This window comes from Netta rufina, assembly GCF_964035555.1.
Source record: "Netta rufina genome assembly, chromosome: 2".
Classification (NCBI taxonomy): Eukaryota; Metazoa; Chordata; class Aves; order Anseriformes; family Anatidae; genus Netta; species Netta rufina.
This window is the reverse complement of record NC_140124.1, coordinates 144,655,094-144,679,687: the sequence shown is the minus strand read 5'-3', so window position 1 is coordinate 144,679,687 and position 24,594 is coordinate 144,655,094. Positions and strand designations below refer to the sequence as shown.

Here is a 24,594-nt window from a genome sequence, read left to right as displayed (position 1 = left end):
TTATAAATAACCTGTTAATAAAATGAGCCCTGCAACTGCAGGAGTGAGAACTATGGAGTGGAAAAATACCCAGTCTAGTTCTGCATGGAAAGTGAAGCTGCATTGTTACGGTCAAGGGACATGCTGCAGAATATGGTACACATCTGATAATTTGCTAATATTCAGGAGGAGGAGTGTCCACCAGAAAGCAAGGAAAGCACATATCCCCATGCTGTTCTTTCCCAGATCTCTTCATCCCTCATGCTAGCTTAAATTTTCTTCCTTATCCTGAATAACCATGTTAAGCTTTGCTAACACCAAATTTACATTTCATTTCATTTTGTGATAATTAGTCTGTTTGTAACTTGAAGGTTGATTAGTTTTCTGTTACCTGTGATTACAAACAGAGACTCTTTAGTGTTGCTTTAGTATCAGTCTGTCACTACAGTGAAGAATAATTTAGAGCCTTTCTCTTTTAATTGAAGGTAAGCACTGATGGACAGGTAATCTAGCTGGTGGAAGGACCTAATACATGTTCTCTCCTAGTAGATAGTACCAACAAACAAAGGTACATGTGCTGTTTTTAGTCACAGGGATTTTTAGTTCTCTTAATTACCATTTGTTGTTAATCAATTACATACAACCAGCACATATAGTCTCCATTGACCTGTAAGAGAAGTGATCATTACTTTGCATAGCATGCTGCTTCCTTTAATCCCTAGGCTCCTGGCAGAAGACACAGTCTTCTTTCTGATCCTCTCCTGATTCAATCTGAATGGTGATGGAGTGGAAGCTGTAGTGCTCAAACAGGGCTTGGGTGATGTCTTTCAAAATCTTCTGGCTGTCATCTGTGTCTGCTATAGAGCAAGCAGAAAATAATCAAATTGCATACCGTGTAATAGTAGTAGTCAAAGAGTAAGTGGTTACCGACAGAAACTATTCGCAAACAGTCTGGCACTTCTACAAAGAGGATGATTTTGAGAAGTGTTCCTTGTCCTTTTTATCCTCATTTCAGGAGCTTGCATGTCAGCAAAGGTTTGTTCATTCAAGTATGGTAAGAGAATGTGATTTTGGCAAGAACTGAGCTATGTTTAATCACTAAAGAAATTCAGTTTGGCAGAAGATAAGTTCTAGAGGAAAGCAAGATTACTTAATAATCATCCAGTCACGGAGCAGCATCAGCGCTGAGTGATTTGGGTTACTGATAGACCTACTCCTTGTGGGAAGGTGGGACTCCATAGGGGATTTTGCCTATGAAACATCTCATGGCCAAACACAAGTGGAGTGTTTGTCTTACATAAACCATAACATGTATAAGTTGCAAAAAGCAAACAAGAGATCTGATTTGGGTTGTGGATAATTTGTCAACAGGGATAAGGATATTAAAAAATATATTTTTAAAGATGAACTGTTGTCCTGAAGTCACCTCTATGTTCCAAGCTATGTTTTAAAGATTATTTTGCAGTAGAAGAGGCATCAGGAACGCAGATTTGCCCTATAAGTTTTTGTTATAGCAATCAACAATTTTTACATATGACAAAACAACTCCAAAATCTATTTGATATTGTCAGAAAAATCCAGTCTGAGTCTAATTCTTTTAATTTATTTAAAATATCCTGTAGTTTACTTCCTTGTTACACAGCCTCTGCAGTTTTCAAATTTTTTGGCTAAGTACAGGTCCTTGTTGTTTTGGCAAGATTTCCGGGAGGAAGGTTTGAAAGCTTTAGTTTTTTTATTTTCTTATTTTTTCCAGCAGAATGATGACATTTATTTTAACAAGCACCAGCTATACCATCAGTTGTATCCCTATCAGAAGTAACTGACCTTTGCCAGGCAGCTGCTGAATACTTACTCCCTGTTTACAGAAATGTACTGACCTGTGGCAACATGAGCAGATAGAATAGTTTGATTCATTGTCAGAGACCAAAGATGAAGACTGTGAACAGACTCCACTTTCTCAACTGCTAAAATTCTTGCTTTTATTTCATCATAAGTAAGTCCTTTTGCTGTTCCTTAGAAGGAGAAATCGTCAGAAAAAACATATTTTGAAGAGAGATGAATTATGATCATTAGAGGAAAATACATTATGAATCTTTACTCAGTTAGATGTACAGTTTTATAAAAATATTTCACACCAGGGGAAACTTGTCTATTTCAGAGTTCAATGTGAAATTTAATCCTATCTCTTGGACTTCTCCATGGACTGAGGTTCATGCATATGTTAGGAGACACTCTGAGGCTCCGATTTGCACAGGAAGGTGAACTGTTTAGCCAGATCATGTCTTTTGTGAGTGTATATTTTATGGTATCACCTGAGCACCTGTCAGGGATTCTGTCCTCCATATATGATAGAGAAGCATATGTTTAACAGAGATAGAAAGACAAAGATTAAAATGTCTTGCCACAGAAATCTTAGAAGAGATAAGATTAGACTACAGGTCTAGTTAATTAGTAAATCAGTGATTGTTTTCCTACATGAGGTTTTGTACAAAAGGTGATAATGATTATGATAAGCCTTAGTCAGAGTGAGGACACTTGTGATAGGTTTAGTTGGTATATGAAATTCAGAGTTCAATTCAAATTTGCCCAAAGAACTTAATTATGGGTCTTTCCTGGCGTGAGACATGGGAATTTGGAAGTGCAGCTCTATGCCTACTTGAACAGCTATGCCTGTCATGCTTCACTTGAATCAGCACATTGAAAAAATATTTTTAATACCACCAATTATGAGGTATAATCATGATAAGTACAGTATTGGTTAATTGGGTCTTTCATACCATAACTGATGTTAATGAGCCACTGTCAGTACCAGCTCCAAGTCCTCTTTAGAAAATTCTGGGCAGAAATATGCTTCTTAGGAGGTAGGAGACTGGCTTCATGGACCTCCCCAGAGGACAACATGAAAGGGCCTGTTGCAGAGGGGAGCAGAGCATTGCCAATTTCTTACATGTGAGCGCTGCTTACAGAAGCTGGCAATCACTGCTCTGAGAAGGAGATCCACGTGCATCAGGGGCTGCCAGACCTCCTTGCTAGTTCATTTTTTTCTGTAATCAAGAGACCTTCCGATTTGTCAGCAGCCAAGACACTACTAGCTGTTGCCTCCTATCCAGGTCCACTTCTACACAAACATATTGCTATCTCTTGATCACTGACAACAGAACCCTAGAATTAGGCTTTACTGTAAAATAATATTGGAAATTTCCTTTCTTGAAGCAGAAATAGGAACAAAATGAAAGAGAAAAGTAAATAGTCATGCAGATAGTCACAGTGAGTAACTCATATCCGTTCAAAAGCTGTGTTGTTACAGCTGCTTTTCCCTTTAAGCCTGTCTTCATAGCTGAGAAAGAGGTTGCATTATATTATTTAGTGTAAGGAAGGCAAAAGTATGCATCTATGACTGCTCAAGTCATTTGGCCTTTCAAATCAAATGTTCAGGCCCATAGCTGGCAGGATTAAATATTACTGAGACTAGTTCTTCTTGCTGCCTTCATGCTGATGTGCTGGGAATTGTCTATTTCCTTGTGCCTGGACGTGACTGGAAAGCTCTGCTGCCTTGCTTTTCTGGACTGGCATAACTAAAAATCTTTTAAACTTCTGTCTCTTGCATTCATCCTATTTCACAGATACAGTTCAAAGCACAGCCTTTTTCTTTTCTTTGGTCTTTTTGGCAAGGAGTTGTATTTCACATGGGTAAAGGAATCACACAATGAACAAAGTGAGTAGACATCTCATATGCTAAAGGGTGTGATAAAAAGTAATGTTATGGCAAAAGAAAGCAACTTAGCTTTAGGAATACAAGATTTTTGGGTGTTCGTCACCTGTGCACAGATTTTTACAAGACTGAAATATTCTGGTGCAATGATAGAAAACAATTTTGATTAAAATTGCAATTAAGATTAAAGTATGATCACAGTTATGAGAATCTTGCAAAATAATACATAAGTGTGCTATTATACTTTTGTCAGCAAATGTGTTATGGAGAGACAGAGAGAAAGAACAAAATATAACTATTGATTCTGGAATCAGGTCCTACCTTCCATTAACACAATCAAAATATCCCTTAAAATGGTGATGGTGGTTGCCAAAACAAAGATGGAAAATACAAATGTGCAGATTGGATCAGCTATTTTGTATTCTGGCTAAAAAAATACAAAGACATCACTTTGTTAATTTCATTATTAGTTAATCTCAAAGAATATTATATTCCAGTCATCTAGTACAGAATCAATGCCAAACTCCTTTGCCAGTCAGGGAACGTTAGAACAGGGGGTGAAGGTGCTATTGGTGAAGAAAGGGGCAGAAATAAAATTATCCTTCTTGCAGTTTAAAAAACAAAAAGCAAGTGTGACACTCTCAATAGTCTTTTAAATTCCCAAGAATTAGTATAATTGTTCTTGACTAACTTACAAACTATATAATTAAAACAGATAAAATTTTTGCATAATACCTAGTGTCATGATGCTGTGAAAATAACTGTTATTCTTAATTGCAAGGAAAGCATGTGAACTAATAAAACTAACCTTAAAGAAGATGATAAGTGCACTAATTAGCACACTAACACTCTGGAATAGATCCCCAATGGCATGCACGAAGGCTGCCCTCAGGCTGGCATTTCTCAGAGCTGGCTTTTCCAGAGGGGCTGACAAGGTTTCTCTGGTTTGTTCCCTATGGCTGTGCCCATGTCCAGTCTGGTGCAAAATCAGGCTTAGTCTGAAAGAGATGTAAAACTGTGAGGTGATTGTGTCTTTGAAACCAGTGATATCACACACGTCATTGCCCATCTTGCTTCTGAATGCTGAACAGTAAAATCAGACACATTGGATAAAAATAGAGTGGCTAAGCAGATAATTCCTAGGTGTTCCAGTGTTTTGCATACAAACAAGAATGCCTGTGAGAAGGGGAATTAAAGAGGCCTAATTTTCTACAGAGTTCTTGAATTTTCGTATGTCTAATAAAATGTGAGTTGGAGATTAATTTTTTGTAGAGCTTGCACATTCATAATTACCCCTCCCCATCTGGCAGCCACCAGAAAGGAGAATAGCAACTACAACCTTCTGTGAGAAGCAGTTAACCCACTCCATATTCTCATGAAACTCATAAAGCCTTTATATTTTTTGAGGCCAAGATTTATCCATCATCTTTTAGTGAAATACACCAGCAGATTCAAGGTTAAAAAGTGATTTGGGGAAGGAAATAAGGTAACTTACAGGATGTTGGCGAGCATGGCACAAGCAGAGGTAATGAGCATCACTGTAGCATCGATATCATAATCAGGGTGTATCAGCCTCATGCTAGCCAAATACGTCAACACACCAGTCACCATCCAAATGATTACCATAGATATCAAAGCTCCCAGAATCTCTAGGAATTAAAGAAATCTAAATTTAGCAGGAATCATTACAGAAACACAAGAAATTTTAATGAATTGATGCTAATGATTCCAAGTTGGCGAGTCTTATAGTCAGAAGTGTTACTCTGTGTGTGTAGGCAGCTTTGGTGCTCACAAAGAATGGGTCAAAAAGTCAAAATCCTTTCTGGTCATTGGCAAATCCAGTGGCTGCCCAGAGCAGCTCTATGCACATGGTGGCCTAACCCTGTTCTACGTTGTCTTTAGAATCATGGAATGGTTTAGGTTGGAAGCGCCTTAAAGATCATCTAAATCCAAGCCCCCTGTGAAGGGTAGGGACATATCCCACCAGACCAGGTTGCCCAAAGCCTCATCCAGCCTGGCCTTGAACACTTCCATGGATGGGGCATCCACAGCTTCGCTGGGAAACATGTTCCACTGTCTCACCACAAAGAATTGCTTCCGAATATCTAATCTAAATCTACAATTTTTTAGTTTAAAACCATTACTCCCCGTCCTATCACTATAGTCCTTGTCAAGGAGACCCTCTCTTGTAGACTCCCTTTAGGTACTGGAAGGCCGCTGTAACATCTCCCCAGAGCCTTCTCTTCTCCAGGCTGAACAACTCCAACTCTCTCAGCCTGTCTACATAGAAGAACCGCTCCAGACCTCTGATCATCTTTGTGGCCCTCCTCTGGACTCATTCTAATAGGTCCACATCCCTCTTGTGCTGTGGTCCCTAAGCTGAACGCAGGGCTCCAGGTGGGGTCTCACAAGAGCAGAGCAGAGGTGGAGAATCACCTCCCTTGACCTGCTCACTGTGTTTCTTTTGTCCCCCTTCCAGTGTTGAGATCATGGAGCATTTGGAGAAATCTGGCATATGTGCCTGCCCCAGGCAATACTGTGTGAGAGCCCCAGGAACCAGCTCACCTCCCCCAGTGAGATTATCTTGGCCACAGGAATAGAGGTGAGAGGGAAGGAAGAAAACAAGGCTCACTCAAACCTACTGGAAGACATAATCAGCCTCCAACATCCACCCTTATTTTTGCCTACCTCTCTTCATTTCACAGTTCAGAAAGTCAGTGAGAGCTCCCGACAAGGCCCTGCCAGCAAAACCTCTCTTTCCTGTCCCCTGGGACCTGTCCTGCCCAATGCCACCAGTACGGATAAGGACAAAAGAAGTTATTTTGTCCCTGGGGCAACAAAATTCAATTTTGTCTCTATTGGCTCTGAGCGGGGCTCAAATAAATCCACTGTCCCCAAGGCCACCTTTTATTGCACTGCCATAGGCAAGGTCTGGGGATGTTTGTGTGTACGTGCAGAACATTTTTAATAGGTTGTGGGACTAGTAGTTGCCATGTGACTTCAATGGGTAAACGTGGCACTTTACAAACACAACAGACGCAGTCGCAAAGAACATGAAAATTCACAGCAGAATGAAAATTCACAGACCTCCACTATCAATTCATGAAAGCAGCTGAAACTCAGTTTATGATTTTGAATGTATTTTCATGGTGGTAACAAATTTTGCAGCAGTCCAGGCTACAGATGCTTATAAAAATAACCATTTTGTCTAAAACTGACAAATAATGAATTAAATGGCACTGACAGGGAAACCTAGTTTTGCTTGAAAATACATAGAGAGAATCTAGAATAAAGTACATCTGGTGTTTATGTTTTCTGCAAGTTACAGAATGAAACCCTGCAAACTTGGCCCAGAGGAAAGTTTTGATAACTGTGAAGGAACCAACAGCTTTTGTGGACACCTGCATGAATGTCTGGGTGCACATGTGCATGTACTCCACCACTCAAAGTGATAGAAGTCATCTTTACCTATGTAGGTGAAAATACAGATTATTTTTGTATGTAGCATCTTAGCAAAACCTACGCTAATCTTATGACCAGTTCAGTAGTACAAGGTGTTTTACTTAAAATGTTCTCAGTTAAATTTCTTCTGAACTGTTAACACTACCAGAGCACAGCATACAATGCTGTAAAATAGCTTGAGAAACTTTGGACCATAAGAAAGAGAAAGAAATTGAAACTTCAGAGACCTCTCCTGCCTGGGAGTAGGTCTGGCTCAGACATCAATCTGATTCAATACTGTGTTTCTAACTAAGCTGCTGAAAGCAGCTGCTCACCCTAAGGAATGTGTTGAACCACTGTCTTGACTTATTCTGCTTCCTGGCTTAGAAGACAGGAGGCATTCAGGTGGCTCCTGCTAAATCCGAGCCCTGTCATACACAGTTTTGCATGACAAAGCCAATCTATCAGTCTGAGAGAAGCAGTAAAATACAGCTTCCAGTGTTGCAGAAGGCTGTAAGACTTCAGCGGTCAGCACACTGTGACTCTGCTGCCTATCAGACTTCTCTCAGCTCCCTAAGGCACCCACCTGCATGTTAAACTGGAAATAGAGCTGGGGAAATAAGCAACAGGATAATTATCACAGAATGAATTAAATAGCCACTGACATTTGATGTGGATCTCTCATTGCCACAAGGATAAAAAGACAATAAAGTAAATGATAGGTTTTGAGGTTCCACATTGCAATGACAGAAACATGAACAATCTCACACAGACTGAGGGTGAAATTCCATGAGATGGCTGAACCCGCCTGCCACCTCCTTGTCATTAAGAGAAAGGTCTCTCACTTTCCTTTCCTCCAAGGCTAAGAGAGTTCAAATGCACACACACACACAAAATTATGGATGGTAAGTATTACTTTGCTAAAGCTGCATAATTTAGCTGTGTGTTGGCAACATAATACCAGGTACACTTGGCTCACACTAAAACTCCATCTCATCCAACAGCCTATTTCATAGTGTTGGTAGAATATATTTAGGGAACAATATAAAGACAGGATGAGTATCACAGGATCACAGAATGGCTGAGGTAGGAAGGGACCCCTGGGGTCCATCTGGTCCAACCCCAGCTCAAGCAGGAATGCTCAGAGCAGGGTGCCCAGGACCACGTCCAGGTGACTTTTGAAGATCTCCAAGGAGGAGACTTCACAACCTCTCTGGGCAACCTGTGCTAGTGCTTCGTCACCTGCACAGTACAGAAGTGCTTCCTGATGTTCACAGGGAACCCCTTGTGTTCTAGTTTTTCCCCTTGCCTCTTGTCCTGGCCCTGGACATCACTGAAAAGAGCCTGGCTTCATAATTTTTGCACTCTCCCTTCAGGTATTGATAGACACTGATGAGATCCCCCCCAGACCTCCTCTTCTCCAGGCTGAACAGTCCTAGCTCTCAGTTAATCCTTGTAGGAGAGGTGCTCCAGTTCCTTCATCATCTTGGTACCCCTCTGTTGCACTCTTTCCAGCATGTGTGTGTCTCTCTTTTACTGGGGGGCTCATAACTGGACATATGTCCGCATGGTATGTCTTATCTTGTAAGATCTGCAGCTACAAGCAACCTTTCCTTGCAGACATCCTGAGTCAGAAGCTGCTTCTGGAGTGTCATACTGAACATCCTTGAAGCATTCACCATCCTAGTCCTAAGTTCATGCGTGTAGGTGTCCAAAGCCATTTGAGATAGACCAACACCTCCATGTATGGCTTGACACAAAATGTATAGATGACCCATAACCTTCTGGATGGGCATCTGGAGATCTATGGGACACATACAGCATTTCAAACAGCATTAATCACTTCTATGTAAGCAACTAAATTAAGCCACAAGACACACACATGGGATTCATTTAAAGACTGAGGCATCCAAATTAATATATCTACATGTAGTTGTGAGCTACCTGTCTAAGACACCCACATGGGACTGTCAGGTATGACAAAGGCCCTGTGGAGATCCACATCCTTTTGGAATAACAGCTGAAAGATACAAAGACTTCTCACATGACACCAGATGTCTATGTTCGAATAACTGTATTGAGGTCTAGATATTTAATTTATGTAAAATGAATGGTAATTCACCAAGATCCCTGCTCCACTGACTGATGGACAACATATTCCCATTTCCTAACTGTGAGTGTTTGGTGGCATTTGAGATGCCTTGGCCTTGTTTTTGGCATCCTGTGCAGTCTCTTATTGGTCCCATGTCACAGTTGCTATTACCATGCAAAAGCCTCAGACAGCCTAGGACTGTTCAGGTAAGTTAGTGCTTTTTGTTACCTTTTAATAAATTAAGTAAATACTCACTTTAATGGCTATTTCTGCTATTATAGAAGCGAGCTCTATAGTAGGTTGAGTATTCAGTCCTGCTCACTCTCAAGTCACTAAGGGAAGCCATTGTTATCTCAGACAAAGCTAGCACCGGCCCAAAACTATACGAAATAATGAACTGGAAGACATGTTTGTAGGGAAGCATAAATGGGCTCTTTACTTCTTTGAAGCTCATTGGCTTGCTACTTTTGTGATGTGTCCTGGAGGCTTTGAGAATTTTAGCACACTATCTTTCAATTTCTGCAGACCTTGTAGGACATTAGCACATTTTCCAGTGCCTTTCTATGATGACTTCCCTTTCCCGTTTCACATGTTCACACTCTGACACATTTCCTACCTGCTCGGTGCCATCCGAAAGTTAACTGCTTGGTGGGAGGTTTTGAGGCAAGCCAGAGTGAGACGAGGCTGATAAGGAAGCTTGTCAAGTCCACCAGGATGTGTGCTGCATCGGTGATCACTGCCAGGCTCCCAGCAATCTGCCCACCTGTGTGAAATGTGTGTCCGTATCATGGCCCCGGTCAGAAGTTTGAGTCAACTAGATCAAACTTGAGACCTGAGTTGTTACGCATCAGAAGGAACATTTAGTATTCAGCGATCACACATGACTCAAAACTCTTCATAGATTGCTTCATTTTGTACCACATTCACGCAGTGAAAGACATGAATTAATAAAAAGAAATGTGATGGTTTTCTTTGTCCTAGATACATAATTGAGAATGTCCTAAGGATAAGAGCTGTGATTCATAAGTGCTGTGTTTATATTACTATTGGGCTATTTTACTATGACAACTTTAATATGTTTCTTGGTGAAAACCAGTCTTGGGCATCACATTTCCTGTATCCTCCCACTATGTCTTCACATTGGTGATATTTTATGTACGTACAAAAACTCGGAGCCTTAGCCTATGGAATTAATTCACAATTTGTAAGAGGAAAAGGTGCACGTTTTTCCTGAGTTTTAGATGGCTGGATGCCAGACTGTTTGTCATAGGCAACATTAAAATAGGAGTAAAATGAAAGGTTCCAATAGAAGAGCTGTGATAAACAACTGGGCATCTTGGTGAGGGCATAGAAAAAAATGTTCTGTTTGCAGGACTAATCTATCATTTTGCATCTGTAATGCATGATTTAATTTTGCTGCTAGAGCTCAAAAATGTGGCTGTATGTCATTTTACTTTGGGGGTTTTGGTCTTACGTTAATTCTGGGGGAAAAAAATAGGCTGTCTGAAACCACATTTCTTTTACCCAGTAAGCCAAATACTATTTTGCCAAGTTCTTCTAACCATGTCTCAGGGCTACAGGCAAATCCAAAGAAACTGAAGATTGCTTTAAACCAACCCCAGCTGCTGGTGGCTGCAAGGGAAGACAAGGATCGCAAGCAGAAAGCTGTCTTGCCAACTTGTTACAGCAGGGGAGTGTGTTCATCGCAGTGGAAATGTAGGAAAATGGAAATGTGAAATAATAGACCCAAAGAATCTAGTTTCTGATTTGGCAGTATCCTTCCATCCTTCCTCAGTCATTTAATTAATTTCAGCTCACCTGTTTCTCCTGACCACAACCCATATGAGAATCAATGAATCTTGAAAAATATCATAAAATCAAAAATGCCTCATTCAAAACCTTTGGCAATATACCACTGCCAAGGGGACATGTAGACACAACTCTTGTTTCATCACAGATGGAAAGTCTTCATGCCAGCAGGATGCACTCACTACCTGTCTGATTTCTTCCTATATTCAAATTTTAGGTTAGAATATCTAATATTGTGTGGTTTGTCACCACACAGGAATGCATATCACTCATATAAGGAGTATATTTTTTGTTACCTCCCTGTACATCCCATTTACAGCTGCCCGAAATTCACTTCCCAAAAGGGAGCAGACAAGACTGCAGAATTCTGGAGCATCTCATTCCTTGCAGTAAAATGCAAAATTCAACAGAATGGAGATTTCTCAAGACATGAGCAGGTGTAAAATCACATTTGCTTTTTGATCATGACACAGCTCCTAGACTTCCACTGTTTGCAGGGCAACTCTTTCCTGAGTAGAAAACAATTTTACATAGCAGAGGGAAGGACTGTCTGTCAGTGCACAGATGTTAACAGCCAAGGCATCAGCTATCTTTCAGCAAACAAATATGTAGAGCACAAGCTGTCTGCAAAGCCCAATTGCATTTTTGATACTGTATTTCCATGTTCTTTGGGACAACATTACAAAAGCTTGCTTCCAGCCTGCTGTCTTTGACTAATGTTGGCAAATGATTACTTTATTTATTGTGACATAGCTGGTGCTTTGGGTGAATTTCTGAGATCTCAGTCTGTTTATCTTAGCAACCTGGTCAAGTCTTTGTGTTTCTTTTCATTATGATGAATCATGCTAGGTTTGTCTCTCTTTCCAAATGGAAATAAACTACTTTGAAATCCACGTTTGGTCCTTAGCCACTGAAAATCCTTCGTAAACACTTATATCAGGACTGTATATAGGGTGTCATTGACTGATATCTCCAGATCTCTGGAGATTGTGGTGGGTCTGCATTAGAAGAAGAGAAAATTGTCTTTCAGAGACAGTTGGTGTATCAGGCTCAGCAAACAGTGCCCCTTTTGGGAGAGCAGTGAGGGCCAGCACAGATGGTTAGAGAAAAAAGAAAAAAATCACAGAAATGATCTAGGGATTCAGTGAAACACAACTTTTCAATATATTTGAGATTGATGTAGCTCTGTATCTTCTGTTTACCATAATAATGCCTACAGAATCTGTTTGTCCTTAAGAGTGGTAGGAGGGGTCACACGTTCTTTACTTTCAAGAATAAAGCTTGTGTACTAGTTGCAGGCTTTTACCACTTTGTATCAATACACACAACAAGCGGCCTTTATGCTTACTATTACTCACGATGGCTGTTTATAGCTTTGTATACCACAAAACAGTAGAAAATGTCAGTCACTCACTGGTCAATCATCAGGCACATGCTGTCTAGCCTGATGATTAAAAAAATTAAATGTGTGGTTCATAATTACAAAAATCTCCATAGACTGCTGTCTGTAACTGCTGTTAATAACTGGTTTGTCAAAGTTTAATGGTCTGAAGCAAAATGGTCTTCAAGGCTGTTACTTAAGCTGTCACTGCAAAAAAAGCTGTATGATTCATTAAGCAAAATGAAACATTTAGTTAACATATCATCTGTCCTTCCAATTATCCTCTAGCATTGCTGCATTCACCAAACTTAGGCCTACTGATTATACGGCTTTGATAATAATGCTTTACTTCTGGCACTGGAAATTACTGCATGGGGATTAGTGGCGTGCACCAATTTGCATGGGAGAAATGCACGTGACCTACAAACAAGTGGGCTTTATGCAGATGAAACCTGTAGGAGGGAAGAGTTGGAGAAAATCCGGCTGGGTTTGGCAGCCAGGAATGAAGGCAGAAATTCAGTGACTCCTTCAGTGCCTCCAATTCTTACCTGTGGGGAAAAAAAAAAGCCTTTCTATTGCATCTTCACAGGGCTCCAGAGACTCTGAGTCTAGGAAACCATGGGTTTTAGAAACCTTCCTCTCTGATTTTTCCTACATCCCCTTGGGTGCACGTGGCTAAAGCCTGTGGGATTCCTCATTTCTTACCTCACCTCATCAGAGAAGGGGAAATTAAAGAGCCAGGAATTATCAGGTAGGTATAAATATCAGAGAAGCCATACAGAGAGCAGATCAGTGAGACAAAATGAAAGCTAATGTTCTAGGAGGGAGCCAAAAACCTGTGTTGGATGTTGCAGGATAGGTCCAGAATCAGAAGCTAATTAGGCAAGGGAATAATCTTCCATTGATCCAGAGACATACCAGCAGGCCAATTTAAAAGATAAACGTGCCCTGGTATAAATACATTGACTTAACTGAAGAAAAGCAGATGGTGAATCTGGCCCTGGATTTCCCTGGATTTTGTAAAGACTTTTGAGTTTAATATCAGATCCTGCTGCTAGCTGCCTTCACCAGCACTGAAGGCTCATTGGCCTGGATAAGCATGAAAAGTCCTTTAATCTTTTCCAAAAAAAACTAACTCAAGTTATTAAAAACCCATTTGTGACATGATGCTAAGACACGGTAGCCACTTTTAGCTGAGCTTAAATACCTGGGAGAACAGCTTAGACCATTAACTGATCCTCCTATTCCTACCCAGATGCAATCCTTAAATTGATATATAAAAATATGTTAGTTTCACTAGGGAAAATAAATAAATAAATAAATAAAAGGATAAAAGGGTAAAAGGGAACTATTTTATCCCAGGTGGGTTCATCTCTATGCAGTGGGGGTCACTGCAGGCAGAGCGGGTGCAGAAGGGCAGGAACACAGCTGTGCTGGGCACAAAAATGAGCTCCCTTTGAGCAAACATACTCCCCTGTAATCTCAGCAACCATGAAGAAGATGCAAATTACTGATGCAGCACAGAGCTTCCTCCGGGCTTGATGCTGCTCCCTTTTCCTGTTCTCATAGGCCTGAGAGTAGCCGTGACAGTGATACGCTGGATTAGCTTCAGCATCTCCTGCTTCCTGCTGCTGCCTCTCTTCATTTAAATTCTTCTGATGCCAGCTCATCCTTTGGGATTGAAAGGAACAGAAGGTTAAAAAAAGAAACACCCTGGTTATTTGAGCATCTAGCCCTGCAGCCCCAGAAAGTTTGTAATTAATGCTTCTGTAGGATAAAAACAGGATTGGGAACAGCAGTTCATAGGAGAGGCTTGCTCATGCAAGCAGGACTCTGTGGGAGGGAGCTGCACACGAAATGACTTCTCTGGCTGTGTTTCCCAGCTCTTCAGGCACTCCTACATCATTTACCAGTTCATGGAGCACAGGGTGACTTTCTTAGGCTGTGCATGTTGTGCACATAATGATAAAGGTTACAGAAAGGAAAGGACTTGGATTGCACAGCATGAGGTTTTCAAAAAGTCATACCTCAGGCAAATACTAGCCAAGCTTGGCGTAGCTTGGAGATAATTCTGTGGGAATTTTCAGTTTTCTATTCCCAACGGCTTTGTTGGAAGACAATTTAAAAATAAAATTAAAAAATATATATATATTTTACAAATATAATTGTCTAAAGATATTTCTCTTCTCTCCCTGCATGCAGAACTGTTTCATCTCAAAGTCCCACTTAAGTACAAAAACTATCACTGTTTCTGCAGAGCCTGAGCATGGAAAAAGTTAGCCCAAAAGTTTCAAAGGCATTTAAAAAATAATAATAAAAAAATCAGTTCTCCAAAGGATGATGACATCTTTGTGCCACTGATTTCTTAAAAAAAGAGAAGTCCAGCAGAAGTGGGTCTTGGAGCATCACTCAAGATGGTTTCCCAGCCAAATTGGATTTGTCACAAAATTTCAGTGCTGTCCTCCTTATCATTTTTGCCTGGGAAACATGGAATGGGAGAAGAGGAACCTGGAGATACATTGCATTGCAACTGCAGGAGCTCCTGGATGACCATTGCACATAGTGCTTTCACTAGAGCAGCCCAGAATCTGCCCAGCTTATTCTGTGAGGTTCCAAGGTGGTTTGGTTAGCAAGGACAGTCCCTCCTCCATATCTCCCAACCAAGAAGAGCCCAAAGAGGAAAAAAAGAAAAAAAAAAAGAAAAAGAAAATAAAATATAAAAAAAGCTCATCTGAAAACCAGTATGCCACTCCAGCTACACCATTTGTTGCTGCAGCTGCTCCTCATGTAATACCCCCATGGCAAAATACATCCTGCCATGTACCAAGGCTCGTGGGAGCGCACTGTGGTATGCAAAGGGGAATTCTGCCCAGATGCACATTTGTAACGTTCATATAATCATGTTACAGCTATTCATGGTTCATGTGTGCAAGGTCATGGTCTGTAAGCCTGTCCAGGAGTGCACTAAACTCCCCAGATCTGCTATTTCAGTCTGAAATCAGTCTGGGGGCATGACATGAAGCCAGGTTTCACTGCACCTTGTAATGACTTTTCCCCGTTCAGGGTGGTGAGGACTTTCCTTTGGGGACAAGAAGAGTTCTTTCATCTAAGCATGAAAGAAAGCTGTGCTCTGGGGAAGTGCAAGCATCTTAGTGGCTTTCTGTGGTGTTTCTGCACTGTTTAGAGAAGTGTCAGGATGCCTAAAATCTAGGATGATTTTCTGGAAAGAAATCATGCTGCCAATCAACTCTGTTCAATGTCAAGGGAAAAAAAAAAAAGCTGCCCCAAAGTCACAAGCTTTTCCAGCTGCCTTTTTGGGCTGCAGCTGCTCAGTGGGTCTGAGTCCCACCAGGGCACCCCATAGCCCTCACCCACCCATGGGTGAGAGCCATTGGGTTCATCACCTCCTCGGAGGTCCTGGTGGAAGAAGAGTTGCCCCACCTGGTCACCACCATTTTCTCCACTTCCTTGGCAGCCGAGACCCACGACTGTAGATAATCAACATGGATTTGGGTTGGTAAATATTTTTGAGATGTTCCAAGGGTTCAGTGTGTTCCCCTGAATCAGCTTGTTCCCAGCCAGGTCACCATGTGGTCTCTGTTTGCTCAGTGGAGGCAACCGATTCCCCCTATGTGCCTCCATGGAGCTTGTGAGAAAGAGCAGTGACCGATGCCTGGAGACGCTGAGTTCTCCTAGTCCCTTTGTCTGTGTTTTTCTTTATTTTCCTCACAACAACAAATAAACGGGAGCTGAGATGCCTGGGGAATGGGCTGCCCATCTGGCAGGCTGGGTGCCTGCAGCTAGTCCTTCTCCACTGCTCGAGTTTTACATCCATCAGACTCCTCGTGTGCACCATGTCACTTGCACACAATGTTTTGCTGATGAATTAGACACAGAAGGTACCACAAACTGATTCCTTCCAGATGGCTGAATAAAATACTGTAGTTTTCTCACTTTCCCCTGGAGATCAGGGCATGCGAGTTTTTCTTTCTCATGATCCCTCTCTGGAGTTAACTTCCAATGCTCTGCAGTTTGCATGTAAAATTAATTTCCCTTTAACTCAATTTTCATCAGCTGGCACTGAATGTTAAAATCATCTTAACGACATGAGTCATGATCCGCTCAACAGCCTGTCAGGGCAGGGATGCCAAAATTACCCCTGCTGATTTCTGAGCCACCAAATCCTTTCCTTGCTGCTAACAAAACGGGTCATTTTCTGACCTCCCTCCCTTTTTTAATCTTCAAGTCTCTTCATCAGCAAACAAAACCTTAGAGCACTGTCAAGGGGTAGGAAAGCACTGTCCACAGATCTCATTGAACAGATGCAAAAGCAAACAGAGACAGCATAAACCCACAAATGTCACACTTTTCTGTCTAAGGGGTGCCTGAATAAAAGCAGCCTGGTTGTCAGAGGTGGCGAGCATTTGCTGCTCTCTTTGAACTCAGAGAGCAGCATCCAGCCCCATGAGTCAGGAAGGCTCCTGTGTGCTACCTTTTTTTTTATTATTATTCCAAAGGCAGCCTGCCACTAATTAAAAGAATCCAAGATACGGTTTTATAAATGTGTGAATCAAAAGCTTAAGGTGCAAAGATCAGCTCTGTCAAACTATAAACCCCTCCTGAGTGTGTTAGAGCAAGATGTAGCCTTTGAGCATCAGATCTCTTCACCAGCACACCACAAGAAGAGTCCCAGATTAAAAAATAATCTTTTCTCCATTTCAAATTCTCTTTCCTTTAAAAAAGACAGTCAGGGGAAACATCAGAGAAAGGCACTTACTGAGTCATGCCTGGAAGGATGGAAGGAGAAAATATATATTGCAGATTCCACACAGATCATTAGTAAGAGTTTTTGATTGCAACTTCCTTTTGTTTGTTTTCACTTGATCTGTTGGGTGCCTTGATCTACGGGCTGATGGGAATAATTGCTGTCCTCCTAGACCATTATGAGACCCCAGTGAAAAGAGCAAAATGTGGAATCAATGCACTTCCCGCAGGAAAGCATCTCCTTCCCAAGGGAAAGGAGTAATTTTTGGTGCCTGAAAGGATATGAAAGTGCCTTTGGAGAAAAAATTACCTAAGCCAAAGTCACATCCCTTATGCCACTCTGATTTCAACTGATGTACCAAACTTGAGCATTTCCAAGTCACTTAATACCTTTTTACAGCCTGGCCATCCAGATACTTATTTTTCTTACATGGCATTTTGGACACAAAACAAAGGCAAATGCGCATTTGCATACATTTAGATATCTACTAGATGGTAATTGTTCTGATGGTTATTTTATTTAGTCTCATTTTGAGGGTTTGGCCATGTATACATGAATCTATTTTGAATAAATTTCCTTCTGCATAACAGCATGACAACACTTGTACTCAGAGCAAAGGTGCTTGTAGCATCCAGCCTCTCTTGTGAGCATGAGGCAATACACAAGGACAAAGTACAAGGAAGGAACATGTCCAGAGGGGTGCCTCCCTGGTCCCTTCTTCCAGGCTGCACAAACATGGCAGTATGTCATTCTGGGACAGTACTGGGAGCTGGATGAACCACAGCTTATGTTTAATAGCCCTTTATTTACTTATTTTTTTCTGTACAAAACTCAAAAACTCCAGCCACCAGTATATCCTGGGGGCCACCAAGCTGGAAGGCAGCATGACAGAAAAGGAGCTAGAGTCCTGGTAGACACCCAGTTGAACATGAGTCAGTTGAACATCAGTGTGCCCTTGCTGCTAAGAAGGCTAATGGTTTACTTGGCTGCATTAAGCAAAGTGTTACCAGCAGGTCAAGAGAGGTAATCATTCACCTCTGCTCAGAACTGGAGTACTGTGTCCAGTTCTGGGGTCTGAGTACAAAAGAGACATGGATATACTGGAAAGAGCCCAGTAGAGAGGCATCAGGATGATAAAGGGACTGGAACACCTCTCCTACAAGGATTGACTGAGAGCTGGGACTGTTCAGCCTGGAGAAGAGGAGGCTCAGAGGATCTCATCAGTGTCTATCAATACCTGAAGGGAGAGGGCAAAGAGGACAGAAGCAGGCTCTTTTCCGTGGTGCCCAGGTCCAGGACAAGTGGCAATGGGCACAAACTAGAACACAGGAGGTTCCCTGTGAACATCAGGAAGCACTTCTGTACTGTGCAGGTGACCAAGCACTGGCACAGGCTGCCCAGAGAGGCTGTGAAATCTCCTCCCTGGAGATCTTCAAAAGTCACCTGGACGTGGTCCTGGGCACCCTGCTCTGGGTGTCCCTGCTTGAGCTGGGGTTGGACCATATGGCCTCTAGGGGTGCCTTCCAACCTCAACTGTTTTGCAGTTCTTGGATTCTATGAACATGGCTGTTTAAAAATTTGTGAGTTCCACAGTTTAATTATGATTTGTGTAAAAATAATGCAAATAAAGCTGTCTGCCTTATATTATAATTAGTTCTTGTGCTGTTAGAAATAATGAATGACCAATCCCTGTTTACCTTCATCGCATCAATCATGCTTTTATGTATCATTATTATAAACCTTCCACCATCAATTTTCTGAGACTGAGTTAATTAATTTCTGTTTCATAGCTCTTACTATCTTGGCTATAATTTTCTTTCTGACATGAAGTGGGCATCACTGTTCTATGAAGATGGTGTATGGCAGTATTGGGCAGACACAGTCCTTTCTACAAGGTCCTCATATCACCTAACATGAGTCCAAAAGCAATTGGACGGGTTGTGTTGAGTTCCCTAAGATACTGCTTGGTCTTGGTGTCAGCTGGCAAGCCATTATGAAGGAGACATAACCACAGAGCCCACAACAAAAACCTTTCAGAAGTCACAAGAAGCACTTAAAGTTTTCCTCATCATTGGCTTTCACAAGGTACCAGGAGTAGTGGAAAGCCATTATTTGATGAGGGCTCTTTGGTCCTGTAAGTGTTTTCATATCACCTACATGAACACAGAAAAAGAAGAAAATATTTCCTACACATCTCTAATAGAAAATCAATCTCCACCTGAAGAAATCATCTCCCAAGTACTCTTCAAACTTTTTGCCTCGTGATATGAGCTGAACAGATAAGAATCAAGTACAAGCCTAAGGCTTCACTGATAGAATAACTACCAGTTAATTTAATGTTATAAACTTATGCATGAAGACATGCTCTAAGGCATTTACATATCTTTCCTGCCTTCAGCATTGCCCTTTTTCTTGTCTCTTGTCTCAAAAGCTTATTGTTATACAGCTGGGCTGGAGTTGGTAACAGTCAGTTCTTCTGTAAGTCATAGGCCCTTAGTAGTAATGTGGGATAGATGTCAGGGTGATTTAGCAGAGAGCTGCAAAACCTTATTTCCATCATGTACCTTCAACAGAAGAAGTAAATGTAGGGGCAGTTTTGCCACTTTAACTCTATGCTTTAGACTAAAGGTGACTAAAACTTTGAGTTCATTTACCTCTATATATGCTGGTCTTTTCATTTCAGTTACAGTAAAATAAAAATATAAACCTTGAGACAGGAAACCTTGGGTTTCACTTGTATGATGGTACTCAAAATCCCACTGTAATGATATATAAAGAACATAATCATAAATCTGTGCTACATCAAGCCAATATATAGCTCACAGTGTAGCTGGTACAATCTGATGCAAATCCTCTGGTTTATGAGGTGGCATATTGAATATTTCTGGTCAATATTACATTGATCTATTGCCAGCAAGAAATAAGCTGGCCTGTTCCAGAAACTGAATTCATGGAAACTTCAGGAATTTGGTCAAGATATTTCCCTAGGTCTTTATAAGTGATTATCTAGATCACTTGATAGATAACCAACATACCAAATGATAAACTCTCTGAAGAATTTATCCTCCCACATCACCACCACTGACAGTTAAAAAACAATAGAAAATTGTTGTGGGCCTAATTTAAAGAGAGGTGATGCAAGTCTAATCTGATTTGACTTACAGACATTTTTTGAATAAGGAGGAAGTTCTGAGTGCTCGGCTTCAGACACTTGTAAAAAACTATGGTTCATATCCTTCTTGGAGACTGGTGAAAAGTAGAGCCTCTCGCCTATCCTGGGACCAGTCCTGTTTAATATCTTTATCCATGACCTGGAGAAGGAGGTGGAGTGCACCGTGATCAAGTTGGCAAATGACTCCAACCTAGGGCTGCAGCTGGGATGACAGAAATACTGTGAAATTCAGCAAGGATAAATATACTTGAAACAGACTTTTGAGACCACCTCTGGAATATTGTGCACAGTTTGGAGCCCCCAGTGCAGGAAAGAAGCATGGGATCCACAGGGGGCCACCAGGATAGCTGAGGGCTGGAGCGCTTGCCCTGAGGAAACAGGACTTGTCAAACCTAGAGAAGAGTTGGCTTCAGAGGAACCTAGCAACAGCTTACCAATGTTTTTAGGAAGTTATTGAGAAGATGAAGCTTTATTAATGTGCATGTAGGAAGGATGAGGACAATGATCATAAAGTGAAAAAAGAGGGGTACAGACTGAATATAAGGAAAGGAAAGAAAAAGAAGAAGGAAAAAAAAAAAAAAAAAAAAGAAGAAGACTGTGAGGATAATTCAGTATCAGAGCAGATTCTCCAGAGAGGTTGTGCAGTCTATATCCTGGGAGATAGTTTCAAGACTAGACTGGATAAAGCCCTGAGCAACCCTGTGTGATCTCTGGGCTGACCCTGCTTTGAGCAGGGAGTTGGACCAGAGACCTCCTGAGGTCCCTTCCAACCTGAATTATTCCATAAGCCTATGGCTGACCTGATTTTCAGGGAGCTCAGCTAAATCCAGGCCCCTTTTAAGAATCTGAAGTTTGGCAGGGGAAGCCTCAACACATCCAAACCCGCTAGTGACTACTGACAGGCTTGGCATGTGCAAAACACTCTCCCCCACAGCCTGTGTGCAGGGAATGGGGCCTGTATTCAGACTTCCTACTCATATGATTGAGATAAAAACAGTTTTGTTCCCTGTGTATTGTAATAATGGCATTTATTAAAAAGAAAGAGGCTGGGGGCTGGCAAAGAAAGAGGCAATCTGTGTGCAAAATAGATTCTGTTGAAAGCATTGGAGCTGCTCATTAAGCCTACACACAGGGAATGGAAAAATGTGGTAATTTATACCAAAGGCTAAAATGAGCTTATTGCTACTGATCGGCTTAAGACACCTGAAGCTGTGCCCAAAACTGGTCTGTGCAAGCCCGAGCACAGCAGGCTGCCTCCCCACCGCCACGCCGGGTCCCTGGGGTAGGCTGGATGTGTCCTCCGTGCCACTGGGCTGTGAGGGCTTCCCCTGAGCAACCAAATCTTCCCAGGAGGAGGGAGACGGGAGGCTGTGGCTCTCCCTCCCCATTTCTGGAATAAAAATGAGGGAGGGAAATGGTAACCATCAGCCCTGTGAAGGAGCAATGAACAGAGTTGCTGAACAGAGGCATGGGGTGACACAATAGGGAGGGACGACAAAATCAACAAAATGAGGGTTAAATATGGTCATCAGCACTTGCATGTAGGTAAGGTAGTTCATACAAGGCATCATTATGGAGAAATCCCCCGAAAACCTAACATGCTGGGGTGTGTCTATTAAGTGCTTGCACACAAAAACGTGCAGTATGGGGAATAAACAAGATGAGTTAAAGACATACGTACAGTTGCAAGGCTATGACCTTGCTGGGATCACAGAGACATAGTGGGATGTCTCCTGTGACTGGAGGGCTGCAATGGAAGGTTACAGGCCCTTTAGGAAGGACAGGTAGGGGAGATGAGGAGGGGGGGTTGCTCTCTATGTCTATGACTAGATGGAGTCCCCAGGGATGGATGAGAGGCTGATGAACGTTTATGGGTCGGGATTAAAGGGAGGGCAGGGACAGGTGACATTATAGTGGAGGTCTGTTGCAGGCCACCTGGCCATGAAGACCAAACAGAAGAGGCCCTCTACAGGCAGATAGGACAGCCTCATGTTCACAGCCCCTGGTCCTCAAGTGGGATTTCAACTGCCCTGGTATCTTCTGGAGGAATAGCACAGCAGGGCATAAGCAACCCAAGAGGATCCTGGAATGTGTTGATGATAATGTCTGTGAATGACTAATTAGTTCTTTCCATTAATAAAACTTCACTTGACAAAAATAATAATAATAATAAATAAATAAGTAAATAAATAAATAAAAAGGCCAGGAATAGGTGCAACACAAATATCAGGTACTTGTATGACATCCCTGTCCTAACAACAAGCCCTGTCTTAGGGCACCCTTCCCTGCAGCATATAAAGGCTTTGTCCAGAGATGTCCATGTATCCAGAGGGAGAAAGGGGTCAAAGGACTTCAACCACTGGAGCTGTGCCCACACCATTGCAAATTATCAAAAAGGCTCTGAGATTCTTCAGTAACAAAAATGAATTGCAGAATCATGTGACATTTTTAAAAAATATAAATATTACCACAAAAGTCCTCTTGGACAGTGCCATGTATATTTATGGAGCCATGTAATAATATTTAAATAATAATCCAGACACTGAAAAGACTAAAATACGATGGCAGTGACCCCAGTATAGGAACATGGGAAGACAGATTTCCATTAGAACTGACAGTGTTTATGCCAAGTTTCTGTCCTACGCTTTTTAAGGGAGCCAAGCAATAAATAACCTGAAAACCAATGAGATAATGGAAATGTCAAGAGGTGCTAAGCTGTAACTGAGCAGCTATTTTCTTTTAAAAATACTTGCTGGTCTGAGTCAAGAGGAAGAATGAAAATAAGTTCAGCTGTAAAACTATTTTGTGATAGACATTTATACTCATTTTGAAGTCAAACTACAACACATCATATGTTTTCAGAAGGTCTTTCTTCACTCAAGCAAACATTTACTTATTGGACCTCTGGCACATCAGCTTCAAGCCTAATAGACTATTCACATAAGTAAAGCTTTGAAAGATCAAGTCCTTTGCAGTATCACTTTTCTTTCACATCAGATAGATTATTTAGACATCCAGGCATGAAGGAGCCTTGAATCAAACATGGTGTCAATAGCACTATTATAATTCAGCCTAAAATTGCAGCATAATCCATGAGGTTTTGCATCCTACAATAAATCTACTAAGCTTATAAAATGGGTATCAGGAGACACTTGCTACAGCAGCAGATTAGTTCAATCCATCACAGATGCAGATAGATCAGGCTGCTGTCTAGTAAATGTATCAAACATCTACTAAGAAAGTTTGAAAAGGAAAAAAAAAAAAAAAAAAAAAAGCAAATGAAACATTTGGAAAGTAGTGAAAGATGTTCCCTGTAGACACTGTGAAACTCCCCATACTTCAGCTATGGCAGCTCATCTGCAGGTCAGTGCTTTCATGTTGTTGGCAGAGACAAAGCAATGGCAGAGAGGGAAGCACAGAGCTGTGTTACCTGTCTAGGGCTAAGGAGTACTTCTTGGTGTCTCTCTCACTCACAAGGCACGCTCGTTCAAGTCCCTTTTTGGCAGCCATGAGGACAATCGGTGGAGTTTTGTTTGTTTCTCCCTCCAATGCTCCTTGCTCCGTTGGCAGTGGATGCGGGCAAAAACCTCGACTTATTCAGAAGTCTCTGCCAAATGTTTCTCAATGAAAAGGTTTTAATAATCTTCTCAATAAACCCACGGCAAGAGAAAGCGGCTTTCCTATTGCTGGTGGCGTCACTAACAAGCCAAACAGTAACTCGCTGAGCCTGCAAGATTGGAGGGTTTGGGCCTCCTTCTCTCTCTCTCTCTCTTTCTCTTTTTTTTTTTTTTTTTTCCATCAATTTTTTATGCTGTGATATGATTTTTGTCATGTGGTGAGCGAGTGCTCTCGCACTTGCTAACTCAGGGTCAAGCACAGCTGTGTGCACACTGACTTGCACACACTAAAAGGGGCTGAAGCAGACCCATTTGCCTGGAAACAGTCAAAACACCATTTGCCTTTCTGCTTCCGCAGCTCAGAAGAAACACACACCTCCCTTACCCAGCTCGGCACAAGCCTCTTTCATCTAAATGATTGCTCTGAAGACTTATTCCTATCCCTGGCACGTTTACTCCTAACATTTTCAAACCAAAAGGGACTGCTTATTATTGCTGTTTGTGACACAGGTTATTGAAATCTTCATTTCACCAGAAAGGAACGTGGGTTGTTATTGCTGCTTTATTCAGTTTGCCAGTCCTGTCTACAGCTACCTGCAAACACCATCCTGGGGGATGGGGAGGAC

General features: G+C 41.6%; 1 protein-coding gene across 1 annotated transcript; it reads right to left on the bottom strand.

Moving 5' to 3' along the window:
* Positions 1 to 690: 690 nt before the first annotated feature.
* On the bottom strand, positions 691 to 23,861 carry SLC30A8 (solute carrier family 30 member 8; the record flags this gene model as incomplete). The annotated part of the gene is made up of 8 exons (XM_084306948.1): positions 691 to 836; positions 1,857 to 1,991; positions 4,013 to 4,118; positions 4,500 to 4,689; positions 5,187 to 5,340; positions 9,841 to 9,979; positions 13,881 to 14,085; positions 23,782 to 23,861. The coding sequence occupies 8 exons, from the start codon at positions 23,859 to 23,861 to the stop codon at positions 691 to 693; spliced, it is 1,155 nt and encodes a 384-aa protein (XP_084163074.1).
* Between the last annotated feature and the right edge of the window lie 733 nt (positions 23,862 to 24,594).